Consider the following 19,470-nt stretch of genomic DNA (forward strand, 5'->3'; position numbering starts at 1 on the left):
ATCCAGAGCTGGTATGTTGAGACCAATCTGATACGTTCCGATGGCCCGTGGTGGATGCGTGTGGGATGTACAATGGCCTTGTCACACTAAACTCGAAGACATTCAGCTTAAGGGCTAAATTTAGCATCCAGCATTTGTGTGAGATGTGTTACAAAAAAAAAACAAACAAACAAAAAAAAAAACGGTAGACAAAACAAGGCGAAAGAAACGGGAACTTGTAATGACGCAGAAATGCATTTTTATTTTATGAGCTCAGAAAGAATGGAAAGAGTACGCAAGGAATCAGCCTTCTCCACAAAACCTAACATTCAAAAATAAGATTACTGACTCGGCTCCTTCGTTTATTTGGAGGAACACAAGCAGTGTCAGAGCCCTATTTGCCTTTATCAGGGCAAGAGTGTGTGTAATTCTCCTTATTTTTGAACGTTTGCTCCCCACTGATTTGCACCGCATTAACATTTGGGTGTGCATTCCTCCCATTTACAGCATTATAAGAGCGCTTTGCAATTATTTCAATATTTTTTTAATACATTTTTTTTGTGTGTGTTGTATTTACACAAAGCATCTTACCTGGTTTTAGTGCAAGAAAACAATTATGAGAATGTGCGTTTTCGCTGTCTGCCTCCAGAGGGCCTCACAGGTTGGTCAGGCCCCTGGCTAATGCTGTGAGCTAGGAGGTAATAAATGGGGGCTTGGGCCAGGAGCAGCACTTGCAGCTGTCGTCGAAAATGGTGCCGTCGCCACAGCGTTTGAGGAAGCTCTTGCCCCCCGCACACTCATAGAACTGGGTGGGGTCCTTCGGGTTGGCATAGATACCGTCGGGCTTGCCAGCGCAGAAACCTGAGTCAGGGGTGACGGTGGGGGGAGGGGGTGGAGTTGGCGGGTCAGGCTTTTCAGTCGGCGGGTCAGGCTTTTCAGTTGGCGGTTTTTCAGTTGGGGGACCAGGCTCTGGGGTCGTGATGGGTGGCAGTTCTGTTAAAAAAATGAAATTATTATCATTGTTATTAATTATTATTATTGCTGTTGTTGTTATTGCAGAATTTTGCTTTTTGAGCAATATGCTCAACCGGATTAATTTTTTGTTTACTCTTCCATGAATAAGTTTGTTTTCTACTGTGTGGAATGTCATTTCAAGAAATTTCAATCATTTCCTGATTTTATTCTCTCCTTTGAATTCACAAAATCGCTCCAAAACATTCAAGTATATTGGAGTGTTTTAAAATATTGTTCGCAGCAGACAAGAGAAGATTACCCTCATATGTACTCAGAATTAGCCTCAGAGTATGTACTCAGACAAGCCTCTGAGTATGTGCCCCGAATTAGCCTCTTAGTATGTTCTTAGACTAGCCTCTTAGTATGTACTCAGATTAGCCTCAGAGTATGTTCTTAGACTAGCCTCTTAGTATGTACTCAGATTAGCCTCAGAGTATGTACTCAGAGTATGTACTCAAATTAGTGTCAAAGTATGCACTCAGATTAGCCTCAGAGTATGTACTCAAATTAGTGTCAGAGGATGTACTCAGAGTATGTATTCAGATTAGCATCAGAGTGTGTACCAATATCCAGGAGCTTGCGTAGGTGGCCCATAAGTGGATGATGTCCTTGCCCACAGAACTGTCCTTCAAAGTCATCCAGGTCCAGGGCCCACACAAAGGCGCCTCCATACTTCATGTCCTTCAGGTAACGAACCTGAAAGGCAGGAGATTTGAGAGTGAAACAGGAGAACAGGAGTTTTATTATCACCATCACCATCATCATCATCATCATCATCGTAACTGTAGACAAGGTACCTTGGTTTCATAACTCTCCTGCGTGTCAAATCCCACCCACTCATTTCCCTTGGAGGCATAAGGAACTTTCTGGTCAGCAATCCATTGCATATTGGCGCCTTGGAGGAAAGTGCAGATCTGAAAAGACAGAATGAGTCAGCCTTTAGCCCGGAGTGAGCTTTCACTTCGATGGGCAGGGTGCAAGAGTGACCTCGCAGCAGACAGCGATGCTGCCCCCGTGGGATACACAACAGATTTTCAAATTTCACATTCACATCACGTTATTTGTATTGTATGAGAGTTGTATTTGTCTGTTCGTATTCTTGTGTTATTGTTGTAACAATGTTTATGCTGCTGTCTTGGCCAGGTCACTCTTGAAAAAGATGTTTTAATCTCAGTGAGACTTTTACCTGGTTAAATAAAGGATATATATATATATGTATATGTTACCCAATCAGCTTTTTGACAGCCTAGGTCTTTCAAACAGCTCAGCGTAGCTATTGGCTGCAGCTGACCGATCCAGTACCCACCTCGTAGTATGCCCAGAAGCCGGCCTCCCGTGTGTAGGACCCGGGAGAGCCAGCGCCGGACACCGGAGCTCCGACCCCATTGGACGCCGTCGATGTGAGGCGGAACGTGCGGCCGTACGTGGCGAAGCCCATCCTGAGCTTCTCGCTGGGGACGCCATTGTCCCTCCAGTACCTCATGGCAAAGTCCTGAGAGATGGAGAGAGAGATGGAGAGATAGAGAGAGAGAGAGAGATGGAGAGAGAGAGAGAGAGAGAGATGGAGAGAGGGAGAGGGAAAGAGAGACATAGACTTTTTTTAAAACTTGTTGTTCCTTTATTGGAACACACAGCTTTCTCCACAACTACATTAAAAACTATCCAAACCACCTATTTACAAACCCACAACCCATACCCTACCCAACACCCACCCCCCCCCCAAAAAAAAACAACACAAAAAGAAACTCAATACAATGCCCAACCACCACAGTTAATCTAAACACATCGCCATCTCCTCTTCATTTAACACACAAACATCTCTCTCAATACACCACATTCTTTGTGCCAACAGTTAGTTGGTGTATTGAGAGTGAGAGAGAGAGAGAGAGAGAGTGAGAGAGAGAGAGAGAGAGAGAGAGAGAGAGATGTCATGTTCTCATGGTCTCTGAGAACAGACATATCAGCCCTACATTTAGCATGTTTTTTTGTAAAAAAAAAAAATGCCACCTGGATTTATTCTTTATGGCCATTATTTGACTTATTTGTGCTTACAATGTTGAAGAACTTGAAGTCCCCTTGGTCGTGAGCCCCAACGTACAGGGGGCTGTTGTGCCCAGTGACCTGCTCCCAGGCCCCGTGGAAGTCGTACGTCATCACATTGATGAAGTCCAGGTACCTAAAAATATGCAAACGGCGCTGTTCACGTGCAACACAGAAAGGCCCCAAGCCGAGATTTAAACCCACGACCTTCCTGCTGTGAGGCGGCAGTGCTACCCACTGCACCACCGTGCCACTTGACTTTTGATTCGATTTTGAAAAAAAAAAAAAAAAACATCCCAAAAAACAAAACTCTTTTATTAAAACTTTTAAAATGGTAAACCCTTGATCTATGTCACCATGGTTAAGCACTTGGTTTTGTTAATCATTTCTTCTATTATCATGCAGACTGGCTATTCTCAAAAAATGTTTAAAGAAATTTACATATTTCAAAATTTAGTGGCTGACACAAGTTAAATAAGTTCAGTGGCATTTTTAACACACTATACAGACCGCCCAATAACCATTATCCATTTAAAACTCACAGTGGCCTCTTTGAATTACCCATTCAATAAATGCGAGATGTTTTTGCTCTTTTCCGGTAAATGTTATTGCAGAACCCACCTCCGTGTTGTCAAGTTCAGTATCCATGGAACTGCCCATGGCTAAATTCCCTGGCACACCCTTCTCTCACTTAGTGATTCTCACGCCCTCTGTGTGTGTTAGGTGACTAAAAGTGAAACCCACTACTTCGCCCGAGAGCCTTGAGGCAATAGTGCCTCTTTGTCTGAAAAAGATGACCTGAATTCACTGTCAGAACATTACATTACATTACAGGCATTTAGCAGACGCTCTCATCCAGAGCGACTTACACAACTTTTTACATAGCATTTTACATTGTATCCATTTATACAGCTGGATATATACTGAAGCAATGCAGGTTAAGTACCTTGCTCAAGGGTACAACGGCAGTGTCCTTATCCGGGAATCGAACCTACGACCTTTCGGTTACAAGCACAGTTCCTTACCCACTGTGCCACACTCCGTACAACATACTGCTGTAAGCACCGAGTCAAGAAATCGCATAAACACGACTCACTGTGCCTGATTATAATTTACCTACTTTGGTTAAAATGACCACAGGATGGTCCTTCATTCACGACTCTTTGAATTCAAGTATTTTATTGTGTGGAGAGGGCACTGGTAGTATATGAACTGTAACAGAATTCAGGGCATTTAGCTTGAAGCTCCCATTTAACATTATATCTAACAGGGTGTTGTGGAGGAAAAGTAATTAATCAGCACTTGGTGTATTCATCTTAGCATTTTCATTGGGTTTTGCTTCATCATTGAACCTCCTTAGTGTATTTTAAACGCGATTGCAGCAATGCATTTGTCTTCTTGCCCTGCTGACGGCAGACAAACTGTCCACTGCTTTGTGTGTAATTTTCAAGGCCTTTGACATGTAATAGCTGGTCTCAGGTCAGCGTTCAGATGGTCTTTGAATATAATTTGTTGCTCCACAACATCTTTTGTAGATCCAGCTCCCAAAATGGAGACGGAATGTGTTTGGCTACCCGCTAACTGAGACCTCATCGGTTCCGTTAACCAATGAAAAGCCTTTCTCTTCAGCCGCTCACACGTGAGGTGGGAATTATATATGTAATTTTTTTTTTCGCGATTGATATTAGCATTGGCAAACAGATCGCTGATTCTTACTTTCCGACTTCAGCGATCTCGTAGCCGGCGTCGATGGTTCCTTTCCCGGCAGACACCGCTGCTGACAGCATCAGCCTGGGGCGTCCGGTAGCCTTTCCTTCCGCCTCGTAGCCCTCCAGGAGCTCCTGCGTTTCCAGAGAATGTGTTAGCCGTCAACAAGAACATCGCTTTCTGGCTTTGTGGTCCTGAACGAGAGCTAGTCCAACACACTGAATTACACAAGTAGCTGCTTAGGGCCCGGACCACCAGGGGGCCTCCTTATCATTTATAATGTTGGGTTTGGGGGGGGGGGCCTCAAATCGAATCCTGCTTAGGACCCCTGAAAGGGTACCTGGCACTATTCTCGATCGTTGCTTAAAGCATTTCACCGGATGGAAAGCGTGAAATTATAACATTACTTGTGCAGGTGTGTGGAATACTAGGTGACCCTTGTAACCTCCAACATTAATGAAACTGTGAGGGCGATGGCAGATGGCCTTTTTCCAACACACCTTGACCAGGAGGGTGAATCTCTTCTTGTCCTCTGGGGGGCTCCCTCGAGACCCGGGGTACTCCCAGTCCAGGTCGAGCCCGTCGAAGCCGTACGTTCGCAGGAACTTGATGGACGACTGGATGAACGTCTGGCGGTTGGCTGGGGTAGACACCATGATGGAGAACCTGGACGGAGGGTTGGAAGCCATGTCATAGAGGCAGGGTCTAATCACACAATATCACCCTGACGTTCAGGACAATGGTCCCCTACCTGCCCCATGAGGTCTAAATGTCATTAAAGTGTGAATAATTTAAATGACTGAATGGGATGAGAGGGAGTGTTTATTGTTGGGATTTAAAGAGTTTTAAAGAGCCCAAATTATGGGTTCTGATTGGAGTGCCTCCAAAGTGAGCTGTTCCTGTGCTTTTAGTGACTATCAAGTAACGGTTGAAGAACATATTTATCATTAAACACATTCGAAGAATATGTCATAATTTCTAGCTACTGTGTTACGACAGTAAGTCACAGTATGATAGGCTACCATAGAAATGTAAACAAAATTGTTAGCAGTGTTCTGAAAATGAAATTACACTTGAGTTAAAAAGATTGATGAAAGATTTATAAAAATGAGTGTGACTTACCGAGATGACCCAAAGTTCCATCCTCCAACTGCCAGAAGTGTTTTCAGGTGGGGGTTTCTAAAGTGGAAGGGGAAAAAAAGAGGTAACGGTTGAAGAAAACTGGTCTTGCTGGCTGTTAATACAGTATACTATATTCCCATAGAGCACCTGTGTTAGCTTCTGTTTTATTACCTCGATTTGAATCGCATGCTTTGCATGCATTGTTAGTAATAATGTATGACCAACATTAACAGTATATTTTTTTTGCAGTGATTTTTCAGTTCAGCCCACACAATGTTCCTGTGGAGACTTTGACCCTGATACTCTCCTCACAGATAATTGTATCGTTATCCTTATCACCTTCATATGCACAAATTGTGCTGCATTGATCGACATGTTTTTCCCTACCCTGTTACATAACTGACCTGTAACTGCATGTTTGGTTTATCAGTGCCTTGAACGCCCTGCTGCTTTTTTGACAGTTATGATTGATCCTCATAATACTGCATGATTGACTTTTGTTTTACAGTATGTTGCTTTGATCTTTTTCTTTTTTTCTTACATGTCCTCTGTATTACTGTTTCAACACAGCACAGGAAATTCATTGCTCTGCAAAAGGCTTCAGATTTAGGATCCTTTCATGAATGTCCCTGGCCTTACTTTTCACATTTTCAAAACATTAGACAGATAAATAGGTAGTTAGACAAATAGAGTTGCTGCTGGTCTCACAGCAGATTTTTATATTGCACATTCCCCACAGTAACATTCCACAAAAAACATTGCAATATATGGCATATTCCGAACCAGAAATGGTTCAAATACGTATTCGTTTTGGATTCAAACACTTTTCTGTGCTCTGTTGATCTTATCTGTTGTAATTGAGCCTGTCAATATGACCAGAAAGTGGGGTTTGCACTTTTTTGAGAGTATTTCATTGGTTCCAATACACCAGACAAGATCAATAGAGCACAGAAAAGTATTTGAATCCAAAACAAATATGTATTTGACCCAGGTCTGTTCCCAACAAAGTACCGCACACATTCCTCACATACACTCCGAGTGTCCGCAGTGCACAAGTACGTACTTGTTCTTCAGGTCGTTGAAGGCCTTGTAGAGAGTCTCGTCGTTCCACTCGTACGTGATGAGCTCGTTGTTGTGGTTGATCATGGCGAAGGCGTAGAGGAGATGGGTGCACAGGAAGGGGTCAACGTTAGCGGGCATGTATTTTCCGGTCCCGGGTCTGTACTGGGCCCAGTTGGTGAAATAGCACCCCATCTCGAGGGCAGCACCTGAGGATGGAGGACAGGGTCATTTTTTAGTACCTCCGAAGTCTTGTTAGAGCAACCCACAAGGAAGAGCACTGAATGATAAATGTCACTTACCTAACTGGCAGACGACCAGGAGCACGCCTGAGGAGAAGACAAAAGACTGACGTTAACAAAGAGCCAGGAAGTACATGACGTTTTGCATGTTTTTCTTAAGCAGTGACACAGCACCTGAAATAGTTTGCTAAAACAATTATTTTGTGATTATGTGCCCACACCAGAATAGTGTGGTTCACGCAACTTTCAAGGTCTGTGGATAGACTCATAACTACCAAATGGATTTTCACCCGGATTGGGTTGAATGAAATTGACGCTTTGTTTGAAAACGGTGTGAGCTTGTTCTTACTGGTCGGTGGATGGGTGAAAATTTAAACGACTTGCCTGCTAAGACTGTCAGCTTGGTCATGGTGGCTGTCCTGTACACCGTGGTTCTCCTTGGATTCCTTTTATATTGAATGAAAGAAGAGAGATGTGCCAACATGTTATATTTACCTGTCATTTTGTTTTCATCCCTGCCAACCAACTCCAAACACACTCACACACACACACACTCACGCACACACACTCACGCACACACCCACACACACACACACACACACACACACACACACACACACGCACACACACACAGACACACACCTTGCTGATGACAGACAGCTGCTGTCACCGATGCAATGGCAAGGCACAATTCAGGCAGGAATTATAGTCCAAACCAAATAGATGATTCATTCAGGAACCATCCGCATTATTTGTCCATCAGTGTGACAGGGTAATCCTGTCTTACTAGGATATAGAATAGAATGCATATCGAGGAGTTCTTATTAAGTATGTCACAGTATAGATACTATTTACTATACATGCAGTTCTAAGTATCTAAACAGCATTCTGCACATTGTCCATCGGTGTGACAGGGTAATCCTGTCTTACTAGGATATAGAATAGAATGCATATTGAGGAGTTCTTATTAAGTATGTCACAGTATAGATACTATTTACTATACATACAGTTCTAAGTATCTAAACAGCATTCTGCACATTGTATAGTGCCCTCCATGTTTACCAATTAATATTAATGTAAAGACACCCGTTAAAGAACATGTGCCAAATATGCAAACTAAACTTCTTCAAATTTAGGAAGTGCCACTCAGTCTTGCCTTACCTAGGGTACCTCTGCTACTGACAGGACCAGTGATTGTAGAAATGCACCGGCTTTATATAGAGCTACAGTGCACAATAAAACACTGACGTGTCCGTCTGAGACCATCTACAAAAGATTGAAATGACAGCCAATAAAAAAAAGTCTAGAACCTGATTGGATAAGATAAAGGAAAAAAACTTTTTATGAAGTAGTGTGATACCATCATTAAACTGCATTTGATGCTCCATACTGATAATTAGGGGAAAAATGCACCTGGCTGTCGGATTAATCAAACAGCAATAATAATGTTTAGGAGAGGTTAGAGTCTGCTGCCCTGGTTTCAGTCTCGGTATCTGATTACTAAAGGACATACCTAATTGTACTTTTTGCTTTCATTGCAAGAATAAGCAAGCAATCTTGTACAATAAGGTCAGCAGACACTACCAGCTTGCTACACATTAAAATGCGCAATTCAATGCTGTGAGTTAACAAAACGCAGAACCAAGCTAATTAATATTCTGTATTTCAATTAATAGAGAATACTATCTGATGGATGATGAAACGATCATTCTTTGGAGGAAGGACTTAGTAGATGGACAACTGACTGCAATGTTTATTTCTCAGTACAGTTTTACCGTCAGCAGTGTGCAGTGTATATTAAGAATGTATTATTAGTAAGTCCAAACTGGAAATAACTGGAGAGCAGTGTTACCCATTATATTATGTGATATATATATATTATAAATGTAGCATACTGTTTATAACAAAAATAGAAGACATTTCAAATCTTAAAACCTGTCAAGAAACACTTTTATTACCACAAAATATTAGCCAACAAATATTTACCAAAAGCAAAGATTGAAAAATCTCATTTGTGTAAGGGCTAAAGTTTTTCCTGCCCAGACTTTGAGGATTAATAACTGAATATCCATTTGCCTGAGTTTCACACTGGCCCGAATGTGCGTCCACATTATACAAACAGCATAGCAGATGAGTATTTCAATGCCAAAGCTATTTGTGAAAAGGACTCTTTAAGACTGTTCTGCTACTGGGCTTTGGTTGCTCTTGTAAACTTTGGGCACACAAATGATCTCAGATTCCCACAAAGTGTTTATCATTATTATTATTATTATTATTATTATTGTTATTATTGTTATTATTATTATTATATAGTTCTGCTTTATTGAGCACGACAATTATTGTTTATTTCTGTGCTTTATCGTGCTTTATATATATATAATAATTATTATAAGAGTTGTGCTTTATAGAGATGTTGTAGGGTGATTTTGTTTTGTCCATGTGTCTGAAGGCCTGCTGGTGGTGTAGATATGGTGTAGATAAACAATGTATGGGCTTTTTCAGCATTTTTGCCTCAAAATATAACATATAATGAAATGTATTGCACTCAAATTAAATTTGGATCAGTGTTCCTGGTTTATCTTTAATTTAAATACTACATAAAATCCTACACAACCAATGATCTGAAGAAGACATTTAAATTAAGGAAGATGTTGTCCCTCTCAGGATGCTGAAAAAATGGTTCGTGCATTTGTATCCTCTCGGCTTGATTACTGCAACTTTTTATTGTCAGGTTTCACCACCTTGGACCTGAAGTCTCCAACTTGTACAGAATACAGCTATATAGGGTTTTTACGAGAACTAAGAAACAGGAAAATATCAGTCCAGAGCACAAATCTCTTCACTGGCTGCTTGTCAAATTGAGAATTGACTATAAGATTTTGCGGTTAACATATAAAGCCTTCAACGGTTTAGCCCCTGACTATCTTAATGAGTTACTCATTACTTACTCTCCTCCAAGATTACTTAGTTCACAAGATGCTGGTTATGAGAAAATTCCATGTTTATCTAAAATTACAATGGGTGGTAGAGTCTTCTCTTAGAGAGCTCCTGTCTTATAGAACGATCTCCCCATGTATGTGCAGGCTTCAGGCACACTCTCTGCCTTTAAGTGTAGGCTTAAAACTTACCTTTTTAGTCAATACTATAGTTAGCCATTCCTATACTCCTACATTTTGCATCCTGCACCACACCCTGCACCACATTGGTGATGGGTGAGATGAGTTCCCCTTCACTGTAAAGCACTTTGAGCATTCGGAAAAGTGCTATACAAATGTAAGGATATCGTTATTATTATTATTATTATTATTATCATTATTATTATCCTATTAAATGTGGATGTTCGGGCTGGGTAGGTAGCTTAGCCTCACGTGTCAAGCTGGCCTTTACAAAGCTGGCACACTAACTAGGTGGCTTAGCGTAATAGCGGCATTACATAAACATACATGTACATACATTTACTCAGCGTGCCGACAATCTTTTATAGTGCCTAATCTTATCTTCTCTGTTTCTACTTCTCAGTTTATTTTTTTTTTCCATGTGACTCCCGCCCCTGCCTTGCCCTGAGCGCAAAGATCGCTCCAGCCTGTTTCCCTTGCCCTGAGTCCACGGGATCGCCCCAGCCCTGTCCCTGGCTTTGTGGTCATGGATCGCCCAAGCTCTGACCCTCGCTCCATGGTCATAGATTTGCTTCAGCCCTGTTCATCCCCTGCCCATGCCTTGATGCAGCCGGGACGCTCCAGATCTATCACCCCGGGCTCCTCTAAACTGCACAATACTGAACTATACCATTTGGTCTTCTATTATTCCTGGTAGCTATCACCTCAACTGCTACCTGTTTAACCCATTTTGTTTGCTGTGATAGATCCCTTGTGACATTTCTGCTACATTCCATTCTACTGCTACTTTACACCAGGCTGGCCAGTGGAGGACGGGCTCCCCCTCTATAGCCGGGCTCCTCTCGAGATTTATTAGTTTTTACTAGCCACCGTTTTAGGGTTCTCCCCCCACTGGGAGCTTTTACCTTATGTAGCTGCTATTTTGGGGCTCAGGCCTAGTGTTTCCTCTATTTGCCCTGCCTCCTACCTTGCTACTCTGTAAAGTGCCTTTGTGGCAGTTATCTATAAAAAAGCGCTATACAAATAAAATTGAATGAATGAATAAGACTGCAATCTTACAACAGTGCCTCACCAAGTGATTGAACTGACAGCCTCATAAATACAAGACCAGTTCCATATTAATAATCCCAAAAAATACTGGCTGCGTAAACAATGGAAACTGTATGGAATGTAAAACAATGGAATCTGTCTTTGGAATGGAATGTAAATAATGGAATCTGTCTTTGGAATGGAATGTAAATAATGGAACCTGTCTTTGGAATGGAATGTAAATAAGGGAATGTGTCTTTGATTAACGCTGCTTCTTTACTGGAACGTCTATTTGTTGAAACTGCATTTGAAATTGTACAATCAGAGTCGGCAGCTCGTCAGCTCATTCTGCCGACCCGCTATGCCAGGGAAATGCATTTCAGTACGACTCATCAGAAAGCCTTTTTTGCTAAAGCAGGGCTCGGTCCCTTAATCAAATGATTGCAAGCAGCCTGGAATTCTGGGGCCCTTGAAAGAATAATGCACTAAGCCCTTTAGAGGGAGCAAAGAAAATTGCTAATGAATTTGTGCCCCCCCCCACCCCCACCCCTACCCCTACCCCTGGCTTTAGGCCTGTACAATCATTATTACCTTTCCTGCATTTACTACGGTGCTGAATACAAGAGTGGAACTGGCCTCTTGTTCCATCCAGAACTATGTAATCCTACTTTTCCCAATTAAACTGATTACCTCCATCTTGTGTGCCACCTCAAACCTTATGAAATGCTGACTACAGCACTTTTTTTTAGCCAGCTATGTTAATTACCCAACTAACTCGTGATGTGTTTTGTTTACTGCTAGCACCATACTTTAGCAAGAAAATTGAAATGAAGAATGAAAATCAATGGGTCAAAACAATAAGTGCCATGTGATTTAACACAATCATCCCTTTGTCTTTGGAGTGAGTTTACATTCTTTATCTACAAATGGAAATGTTTATTGTTGGAAATGTGCTTATTGGTGTGCACATTTTATGATATTTCTTGAGAATAATAACAGCATTGTGTTAAATACTGAGTTACCGAGAGCCATTTATTAATGTGTTCATTGTAAAGTTTTGGGCTTCCATGTAAAGTAGTTCTTTAGACTTTGGTGGTTGTAAAACAAATGTTGTGTATAGTGACAAAATGATATTTAAAAAAAAGATAAATATTATGCTTATTTTTGTTACAGTACACTACGGGATTGCACAATCATTATACATTCATATTATATGTTACATACACTAAAGGCAAACAACTCTAGACAAAACTAACGTTACTTGTGGTTTTCGTATTTCTCTACACTGTTCGAATATTTGTATTTAAAACAGGGAATTGCTGCAGCCTATCGGCCATTTTAACTTGGAATGGGAGCAGAAGGTGAGCAGTGCAGAGGAACAGGCACAGTGGGCTGGCCAATGGGAGGCCTGTTTGGAAGCTGAGCTCATGGCTCCTCCCCCCCTCACGGCCAGTTGCAGCACTTGCAGGCGTCGACGTAGACCAGGCCCGGCTGGCAGCTGTGGATGTAGGTGTTTCCACGGAAACACTGGAAGTAGGTGGTGATGTCGCTGGGGTTGGGGTACAGCCCGTCTGGTCGGCCGATGCAGAAGGAGGCGATGGGATCCGGGGTGGTGGTGGGGCCGGGGGTGGTGGTCGGTTTGGGTGGAAAACCTACAAGAGAGAGGTGCTCAGTTTGCAGTCGACACACCCAACTGTGTCATGACCTCAAAAGCAGTACTTTTTCATTCACCAGATATAACAGACTATGGCGTGAAAAGAGTGCGTTTGGATATATTATTTAACACAGAATAATTAATTTTATGTGCTAAAATAGGCTTGCAGATTGAATTTTAAAGCAGGTGAAAAGCACACTTTCTTTGATCTTCAGAGGTTTATCCTCCAAATGCTTTCTTTGGCTTCTGCCATTACTATTACTGTTAACTGGAAAAGATTAATGCCCATGAAACAACATCCCTTAAGGCTGAAGCCTATTGTAAGCATTTTTGAATCTGGATTGATATATAAAAATATTTTAAATTAGCTGAGGTTTTCCTTATTCATTATGCGATGCAGCCATATATCACACATTAACAATAAATGCACACTGGGAAACAGCCCCCGCTAATGTCTTACCAAGGGAGTTACGGAGGTGGTTAACAAGAGGGTATTTCCCATCTGCACAGAACTGCCCCGCAAAGTCATCCATGTCCAGGGACCACACAAAGGCTCCCCCCAAGTTGTTGCCCTGTACCCATTGAACCTGGAGGGGGTAAAAAAAAAGACATTTTTATTGGCTCTCATTTTAATCTTGTGTAGATGGACTGAGATAGCTGCCTCTTCTGTGTTTTATTGTGCATTTTTGCCTCTGTGCAGGTTCTCATATATGTTCTCTATTACCCAGTTAGTCTTCATTGCTCGATTATGCTAAAGGAGAGAACCTCCCTACTGGTCCTTAATGAACAGTATGTATTAATGTAGCCTCTGTGTGTGTGTGTGTGTGTGTGTGTGTGTCTGTGTGTGGGTGTGTGTGTGTGTGTGTGCGTGTGTGTGTGGTGTGTGGTGTCTGTGTGTGCGTGGGTGGTGTGGTGTGGTGTGCTGTGTGTGTGTGCTGTGTGGTGTCTTGTTGTGAACCATTCAGCAAGTCATTCCAACAGTGCTGTTGAATTACTGAGAACATGTGTGGTCCATGAGGTGTGATCTGCAAAGTGTTCAGACCTGGGACATAAACTCTCAGCAAATAACGGCCTTGAATGTTTTCAGATGAAAAATATTCCACATTTTAGGATCGCTCATCAGCAGCTGAGTCCTTCTACCCAAATTGCATGTCAAATCCAAGCATTACCTTTGCTAGATAATCATTAAAAACAATCAAATGTAGGTTCAGGCTATTATTATTATTATGATTTAACATACTTCATAATTGGCACTTGAAACATACTTATATTTCCTGGAAAAAGTTAGCAGTTATTTAAGAAGAAAGTCTATATACTTTATATATTTATATGCGAATACTTTCCCAAACAAAAAGCGAGGGAATGTTTGTTCCACAGCATATGGCTGGAGCTGTTCTGTCACAAAGTTCTGTCTCGCAACATTCACTGCAGTCTGGACATTATGGTATTCTCACCTTGTTTGCAAAGCTCTCCTTGTTGTCATAGCCGACCCATGAGTCACCGTGCGTGGCGTAGGGAACTCTCTGCTCCTCAATCCAGCCGACGGTGCCGCTCGTGATGAAGGAGCAGACCTGCAACGTAGGACACTTGACTATAGAAACACTTCCGTAAATAAATTTGAGGCCTCATCCCTGATGGATGGGGTTTGAGGTTAGGGCTCTGTGCAGGCCAGTCAAGTTCTTTCACGCTGTTCTCGACAAAAACCATTTCCATGTGGACCTCGCTGTGTGCCTGGGGACATTGTCATGCTGAAACAGGAAAGGGCCTTCCCCAAATTGTCGGGGAAGCACAGACTCGTCTAGAATGTGATTGTACGCTGTAGCATTACGATTTGTCTTCACCGATACTAAGGGGCCCAAGCCCAAACCATGGAAAACAGCCCCAGACCAAGCGGTGTCCAGATACTTTTGATCACATAGTGCATATGGAGCTGACGGGGCCCACAGCGTGCTGTGGGACAGGCCTGCTCACCTCATAGTAAGACCAGTAGCCGGGGTCCCTGGTGTAAGGCCCAGCAGCGGCCGGCCCGTAGGACGGGGCTCCCAGACCGGTCATGGAGGACGTGAGTTTGTTGGTGCGTCCGTACGTGGGGAAGCCCATCAGAAGCTTCTCTGCTGGGGCTCCATTATCCATCCAGTAGGCAAGAGCAGAGTCCTGTAAAACACAGGGGGGGGTTATAGAAACCAGCAATACCAGGACAAAAAAAATATTATATGCTAATTTTATTATATTAATATGCTTCAGGATTCAGGCCAAACATGAATTGGTATTCATGTTTCCCTCAATTATATTATCACTGTATATCGCCAAGAGCAATTTCTTGTTAAAAAAGACAATCTGCAGCTGCATCTGAGATTGTCCTGCATGTGTTTTCTTTTCTTACGACGTTGTGGTGAACTTGGGTTCCTTTGTCGAGGGGGCTGGGGTAGAGGGGACTGTTGTGTCCCGTGGACATCTCCCAGTGTCCGTGGAAGTCGTAGGTCATGACGCTGATGAAGTCCAGCAGGCTGAAGGGAAACGAGGAGAGACATTTCCCCAAGTAGATTATTTATCTCTTAATTAATAAAAAAATCAACCCCAATGCAACCTCAGATCTGCAATAGCTGGCAAGGTAAAGCACAAAAAAAGAGTGGACAGGCTACTGTGCCCTTGAACCATGAGTCAGAGAGGTTAAATCGATCAGGGAGGCTATTGGAAATTAAACTGAAACCTGACCTGTCCACGTCTGCTTTAAAATAATTTTCACTGCTGCATCTAGCTCTCATCTATTTTGGTCATTGTATTTTTATATGATCTTTTTTCTACTGTATTCAAATAGAAAAATCTTGTTTAACTTTCTTCAATCAATAGTTTTTGTTTGCGTATATGCTATACTGCATGCACTTTGAGCTACGAGGGTAGCATTATAAATCAAGTTGAATGTTATGCAGCTCATCAAAAGTTTACACAACTCAGCATATATTTATCCACTGATAAGCATTATGATACTTAATGGACATAACTCCATAAGTCACACACATATGTTTCACTATGCTACATATTGCTTTATGTAGCAAATTTTAAAAAGTATTACAAACACTATGAGAGGGCCACTTCACATGAAGTGCAGCTGAAGACTGAAGGTGTATCGGAGACCACGCGGTTACCTTGACAGCTGGGGGATCTCGTAGCCAAAGTCAATTGTAGCTCTAATGGCCGCCACCTTCGCAGAGAGCAGGAGTCTGGGCTTCTCGGTGCCTTTGACCTCATCCTCAAAGGCTTTTATGAGCTCCTGAAAATTGGAAGCAAGCAGGAATTTTTGAGATTTACAATCAGTTACATTTTATATTTCAGACATTTTGCTGGTGCCCTTATCCAGAATTACTCACAATTTGTGTACAAAGTAAAACGGCTGAGATTCGTAAATCACCAACATCCCAAGTAGCGATTAATGAGTGTGCAATGGATGGCCGTGACACACCGGCTGTAGGAGATAATTTGTTGCTAGTATTAACACAAGGAAGGGAAAGTAGAGTGGGGTTTTTGGGGTGGTGGGGGTGGTAGTGCAATAGAGACAGGAGAAGATGTGAAAGAGGGGAATGGGCACCAGGGTGGAAAAGGGGGGATAGGGCACAGATAGTGGTCAAAAAATGATGAAGAAAGGTAATTGGTCTAAAAACGCGAGACGGCTTTTCGTGCGGCCGCGAGGGCGAACTGGGCGCTCTCGCAGGCGACCGAGGGAGGTGACTCACCGTGACCAGGGCGGTAAATCTCTGCTTGTCCTGGGCGGGGCTGCCATTTTGGCCCGGGTACTCCCACGCCAGGTCCAGACCGTCGAAGCCGTGCTGGCGCAGGAAGCGGATGGACGACTGGATGAATATCTGACGGCTCTCTGCCGTGGCGACCATCCCGATGAACCTGAGGGACGGGTCATTGTGAGGTTTGGGGTTTGGGGTTTGGGGGGGGGGGGGGGTGGCAGTAGTCCTACAGCTCAGTTGGTAACATTGTGCTAACAACACGAAGGTAGTGGGTATGATCCCAGGGGACTACATATACAAAATGGATGCATGCATGCATTCCCAGCTGAAAATTCCAGCTAAGACTTAGCTAGCTGGTCAAAGCGGGCTAAGCTGGTAGTGCATGCTGGTGGTCAGACTGGTGGACCAGCTGACTACATACAGTAGGCTGGTCTGCTGGTGAACAGCTGGTCGACCAGCTAAAATCATCATAAACACAAAACTAAAACCAGCTGTGGCTGGTTTAGGCTGGTTTAAGCTGGAATTTTTAAGCGGGGTTCTGTATGCATTCATGTAAAAGTGATCAAACTCACGGGCTCATCCCATTGACCCAGCCCCCAACGGACAGCAGAGTCTTCATCTGAGGGTTACTGAAACGGTCCAGAGAAGAAATACAAAATCGTCAGTGCTATATCGTGGCATAGCTTCACAGGCACGTGGCTCAGTTAAACAGACGTTTGTACTCTCTATGATCTTGATACCAATAAACACTCACGTGGTCTTCAGGCTGTTCAAAGACTTGTACTGGGACTCATCGTTCCACTCGATGGTTGTGATCTGGTTGTCTTTAATGGTGGCCAAGGTGAATATGACGTGAGTGCAAAGGAAGGGGTCCACGTCTACGGAGGTAAATTTCCCAATTCCAGGCCTGTACTGGGACCAGTTGGAAAAGTAGCACACCAGCTTGGTGGACGTGGCTGGAAGAGAGGGCAGGGGATCAGGTAAATTTGGGTACAGCATTTAGGTAGAGAAGGGGTTCCCAACCCTGTTCCTGCAGATCTACTGTCCTCCTGTGGGTTTTCACTTCTACCCTAGCAAAGCACACACCTCATTCAACAGCTAGAGATCTACCGTCCTGTAGGTTTTCACTCCAACCCTAACAAGGTTGTCTGTGTGGACAGTAGTAGGCTACAAAATAGGGCCATTCAAGTATTGCTAAGAATTATAAGAATTATCCAAATTTAATTCCCTTAATATATGATATTATTTTACTGCCAACTGTCGAAAGCAGAGTAATTAAATGTAAGTTTCAATGTAAGTATGTTTCTTTCCCTAACAATTTCACTGGTCAATCCCACAACATACTCTGATTGGTTTAGGACTTTTTGGCAGTGTTCTTGCCCTGATAATCTGAGAGCGAGGAGAGGGAAGTTCGAGCGAGAGCACAGAGATGTTCACGAGGGCGTGGAATGAATGCGAACGCACGCACGTACTCTCCAAGAGAGGGTACGGCAAATGTGAGAGAGAGGAGAGTATATTTGAGTGCGTGGACAGTATTGTGTGAGAGCAGGGTAAATGGGGCCTCACCTATAATTTTCCGTGAAAGAAAAAGGAATTTGCGTAAGAGCTGAAGGAATCGTGGTCTTGCATTTCATTACTCTGATCTAGACTACTGGCAGTAACATAACACCGTATTAATATTTGTTAAAAATCACATTTTGACTATGTGCATTTGAATTTCATCTTTTATTAAAACAATGAATTTTGAAAATCCCACAGGGATTTTTTCACTGAGCTCACAGCATGAAATTTCAAACTAGCGAACAAACAATAACAAAAACTAATGGAAAAACAACACAAAATGAAAAATGCATAAGGAAATCGTTGCTTACCTATCTGGAGAAAGAGAAGGACACCCAGCCCTGTCAAAAGCAGAGGAGACATAATATCTTAGACATCAAAAGAACAGCAAACAGGACATTTTTCAGAATGGAGAGAAGCCAAGGGAGGGGGGGGGGAGATGCTATGAATTTACCTGCCAGGGCAAGATTTCGTGCCATTTTATCTTCGGGTTACCTGAGGTCTAAATTTCAAAAGCCACCTGAAATATAACAAGATGTGCTTCAGTTGGGTTTCTAGACTTCAGGCACCTGCAGTGAAATCTCTACTTACCTTTATCAAAGGGATAATATCAAGCTTGTGGTTTTGCACTTGCATTACTAAAATCAATCATGCAAACCATTACTATCCCACTGACCTGAAAACAAACACACACACACACACACACAATAATTTATTGCTATACTATGTGAGGACTTCCCATTGACTACATTCATTTCGTAACCTATAACCCTAACCCTAACCCCAGCCACTACATGCCTAACCTTAACCTAATTGTAACCCTAACCCTAACCCTAAACGCTTCTTGAACTGGGGACAGCAAAGGTCCACTGCGTAAATTTTCCTCATCTTTCTATCCTTGTGGGGACATTTGGTTCTCACAAAGATAGTAATACATGTCCACACACACACACACACACACACACACTGTACTATACAAATGAAGAGCTATGAATTAGCACATGCTAAATGGTAAATGGACTGCATTTATATAGCGCTTTTATCCAAAGCGCTTTACAATTGATAAAATATTACCAAGCAAATATTTTAGCAAACATGCTAAAATATTAACAATTTTAGAATTATATTACAAAAAATTACAATAAACAGAATACATGTTATAGCCAGAACTTACTTACCTGTGGCCCAACCAGAGAGAACAGGTATGACAC

General features: G+C 42.5%; 2 protein-coding genes across 3 annotated transcripts; both read right to left on the reverse strand.

Moving 5' to 3' along the window:
* Positions 1-215: 215 nt before the first annotated feature.
* LOC135238215 (acidic mammalian chitinase-like) lies at positions 216-8,362 on the reverse strand. Of its 2 annotated transcripts, XM_064305959.1 has the most exons (13): positions 8,325-8,362; positions 7,548-7,609; positions 7,224-7,250; positions 6,926-7,130; positions 5,863-5,919; positions 5,241-5,406; positions 4,750-4,874; positions 3,046-3,169; positions 2,300-2,485; positions 1,791-1,907; positions 1,557-1,689; positions 927-972; positions 216-890 (listed from the first exon to the last, which is right to left on the reverse strand). In XM_064305959.1, the coding sequence occupies exons 2-13, from the start codon at positions 7,570-7,572 to the stop codon at positions 671-673; spliced, it is 1,431 nt and encodes a 476-aa protein (XP_064162029.1). In that variant the 5' UTR covers positions 7,573-7,609; positions 8,325-8,362; the 3' UTR covers positions 216-670. The 2 variants fall into 2 exon arrangements, with proteins under 2 accessions (XP_064162029.1, XP_064162028.1); XM_064305958.1 differs by having other exon boundaries at positions 216-972.
* Positions 8,363-12,322: 3,960 nt separating this feature from the next.
* On the reverse strand, positions 12,323-19,470 carry LOC135238258 (acidic mammalian chitinase-like). The gene is made up of 12 exons (XM_064306027.1): positions 19,438-19,470; positions 18,714-18,779; positions 18,571-18,600; positions 17,454-17,655; positions 17,272-17,328; positions 16,694-16,859; positions 16,109-16,233; positions 15,346-15,469; positions 14,934-15,116; positions 14,417-14,533; positions 13,423-13,549; positions 12,323-12,960 (listed from the first exon to the last, which is right to left on the reverse strand). The coding sequence occupies exons 2-12, from the start codon at positions 18,736-18,738 to the stop codon at positions 12,752-12,754; spliced, it is 1,365 nt and encodes a 454-aa protein (XP_064162097.1). The 5' UTR covers positions 18,739-18,779; positions 19,438-19,470; the 3' UTR covers positions 12,323-12,751.

The sequence above is a fragment of the Anguilla rostrata genome, chromosome 13 (assembly GCF_018555375.3).
Source record: "Anguilla rostrata isolate EN2019 chromosome 13, ASM1855537v3, whole genome shotgun sequence".
Taxonomy (NCBI): Eukaryota; Metazoa; Chordata; class Actinopteri; order Anguilliformes; family Anguillidae; genus Anguilla; species Anguilla rostrata.

Excerpts from the sequence above, each read along its gene's own strand:
- LOC135238215 (XM_064305958.1), bottom strand. The coding sequence starts at position 7,572 with ATGACCAAGCTGACAGTCTTAGCAG. Across the intron at positions 4,875-5,240 it reads GATTCACCCTCCTGGTCAAG|GAGCTCCTGGAGGGCTACGA; the intron begins GTGTGTTGGAAA and ends CTGGAAACGCAG. Across the intron at positions 1,690-1,790 it reads AGGAGAGTTATGAAACCAAG|GTTCGTTACCTGAAGGACAT; the intron begins GTACCTTGTCTA and ends CCTGCCTTTCAG.
- LOC135238258 (XM_064306027.1), bottom strand. The coding sequence starts at position 18,738 with ATGGCACGAAATCTTGCCCTGGCAG. Across the intron at positions 17,329-17,453 it reads TTGAACAGCCTGAAGACCAC|TAACCCTCAGATGAAGACTC; the intron begins GTGAGTGTTTAT and ends GGACCGTTTCAG. Across the intron at positions 16,234-16,693 it reads GATTTACCGCCCTGGTCACG|GAGCTCATAAAAGCCTTTGA; the intron begins GTGAGTCACCTC and ends TCCAATTTTCAG.